We start from the raw sequence: 2,413 nt of genomic DNA, 5'->3' as shown, positions 1-2,413 counted from the left end.
ACTGCTGAGTTTTCCAAATTTGCTGGCATATTGAGTGCAGCACTTTCACAGCATCATCTTTTAGGATTTGGAATAGCTCAACTGGAATTCCATCACCTCCACTAGCTTTGTTCGTAGTGATGCTTTCTAAGGCCCACTTGACTTCACATTCCAGGATGTCTGGCTCTAGGTGAGTGATCACACCATCGTGATTATCTGGGTCATGAAGATCGTTTTTGTATAGTTCTTCTGTGTATTCTTGCCACCTCTTCTTAATATCTTCTGCTTCTGTTAGGTCCATACCATTTCTGTCCTTTATTGAGCCCATCTTTGCATGAAATGTTCCCTTGGTATCTCTAATTTTCTTGAAGAGGTCTCTGGTCTTTCCCATTCTGTTGTTTTCCTCTATTTCTTTGCATTGATTGCTGAGGAAGGCTTTCTTATCTCCTCTTGCTATTCTTTGGAACTCTGCATTCAGATGCTTATACCTTTCCTTTTCTCCTTTGCTTTTCGCTTCTCTTCTTTTCACAGCTATTTGTAAGGCCTCCTAAGACAGCCATTTTGCTTTTTTGCATTTCTTTTCCATGGGGATGGTCTTGATCACTGTGTCCTGTACAATGTCATGAACCTCCATCCATAGTTCATCAGGCAATCTGTCTATCAGATCTAGTCCCTTAAATCTATTTCTCACTTCCACTGTGTAGTCATAAGGGATTTGATTTACGTCATACCTGAATGGTCTAGTGTCGTTCAGTCGTGTCCAACTCTTTGCCACCCCATGGACTGTAGCCTGGCAGGCTCCTCCATCCATGGGATTTTCCAAGCAAGAATACTGGAGTGGATTGCCAATTCCTTCTCCAGGGGATCTTCTCAGGTCTCGGTCGCACTGCAGGCAGACTCTGAGCCACCAGGGGGAATCACTTTAGCCTGTTACTATTATGTTTTCCATGCTCTTTTATTATCTTGTTTAAAAAGCTTCTCTTTGGCTTTAATCAAGACTTCTGAAATTTGACAATATATTTCACATTTGATAAATAATATGTTAACATAATCATATGACTTTTCTCCTTTTAGCTATTTTAGCTCTAAAGCTTTTTGTTTTAAGCTCTTACCAATTAACATAAAGATACTTCTTGGAATGATAACACTTTAGAGCTATGCATGGCCATAACCTTCAGCTCACTGACATCACAGAAATCAGTAGGGGCTTGAAGGTTCACCTCAATGAGGGTGGAAGTGAGGGCGGGTAGAGCACCAAAGACACAAAAAGATTCAGCTGAGAGAAGCCCCAGGTGGCTCTCACCTGCCTGCAGGTTCAGGCTCCAGTGAAAGCAGACCACTCTCTGCATTTTCCCCTTTGACCTTGCTCTTTCCTTTGGCTGCTAAGAATACCCTTCTAAACCCCTTAGTCTTGCTATCCAAATCTCTGCTCTTAGAAAATGCACCCATTCTTTAAGGTTCAAATTAATTATCACTTCCTCCCACTGAGTCTTCCCAGGGACTCTCCCCACCCCCAAACCCCTACTTCTTAAAGTCCCATCATTCTGAGTGCTGCATGTGCATTTTTTTATTTCTCTCTGTGGCCCCAGGGCCTGGCAGAGTGCCTGGCATACAGTGGGTGTTCCAGAAATGCCCAGTGAAGGACTAACGAAATGAGAGAGGTCAGCCACCACTCCATCTCCACAGCCCTTCCCGCGCTCCCAGGGTTCTGCAGGGTGGACTCCGGCTCGGCAGAGGGCATCCCAGACCCCTCACCAACCCCGGAAGCCAGGCTGCCTGCCGTGGGAGGACTACACTTCCCAGCAATCCCAGGGAAAAGCGAAAACCCTTTGGCTTTGACAGCCACCACCACAAGTCTTTCCGCCTCCCCGGGCTGCCTGGGAGCTGGGAGCTGGGATTATGGTGGCCTGAGCCACAAACGCAGCTGCAGGAGCCTGGAGCCCCTGACCCTTCCCCTGCCGCCGCCCCACCAGGAAGACCAGGAAAGCAGCCTCAGACCTGCCATGCCTGCCCCGCCCAGCCCCCCGGGGGGCCTGAGACGGCCTCTCCCGGACCGCCGCTGAGGCTGGACCACCAGCCAGATGTAGCCGGGCTCCGGAGCCGTCTCCTCCCCTCCTGTCTCTGAGGATCTCTCCTGCCCGATCCCCACCTCCTGGCCCAGGGGCCGGCCGAAGGGCCTGCAGGCTCTGGAGCCCTGATGCCTTCCTGCTCACTCTCCTGAGAAGCCACCTCTAGCACCCAGAGTTGGGGGCAGGCCCCAGGGACGGACGTGGGCCAAAGTGAGCCCAGAGTGTCCCGAGGCCAGGGCCCACCATGGCCCAAGCGCTGCCCTGGCTCCTTCTGTGGATGGGCTCTGGGGTGCTGCCTGCCCACGGCTCCCAGCCCGGCATCCGGCTGCCCTTGCGAAGCGGGCTGGGGGGGGCCCCCCCGGGGG

The 2,413-nt window shown here is 51.3% G+C and overlaps 1 protein-coding gene across 1 annotated transcript in view; it reads left to right on the top strand.

Annotated features, from left to right (window-relative positions):
* Positions 1–1,646: 1,646 nt before the first annotated feature.
* BACE1 (beta-site APP-cleaving enzyme 1) overlaps positions 1,647–2,413 on the top strand; it is a 22,095-nt gene continuing 21,328 nt past the window's right edge. Inside the window, exon 1 of the mRNA XM_010830396.1 lies at positions 1,647–2,392. Within this exon, the coding sequence (XP_010828698.1) occupies positions 2,293–2,392 (100 nt within the window). The 5' untranslated portion in view covers positions 1,647–2,292. The remainder of the gene's footprint in view (positions 2,393–2,413) is intronic.

This window comes from Bison bison, unplaced genomic scaffold (assembly GCF_000754665.1).
Source record: "Bison bison bison isolate TAMUID 2011002044 unplaced genomic scaffold, Bison_UMD1.0 scf7180017864518, whole genome shotgun sequence".
Taxonomy (NCBI): Eukaryota; Metazoa; Chordata; class Mammalia; order Artiodactyla; family Bovidae; genus Bison; species Bison bison.
Note: the sequence above shows the minus strand (reverse complement) of the source record. Positions and strands in the feature narration are given on the sequence as shown.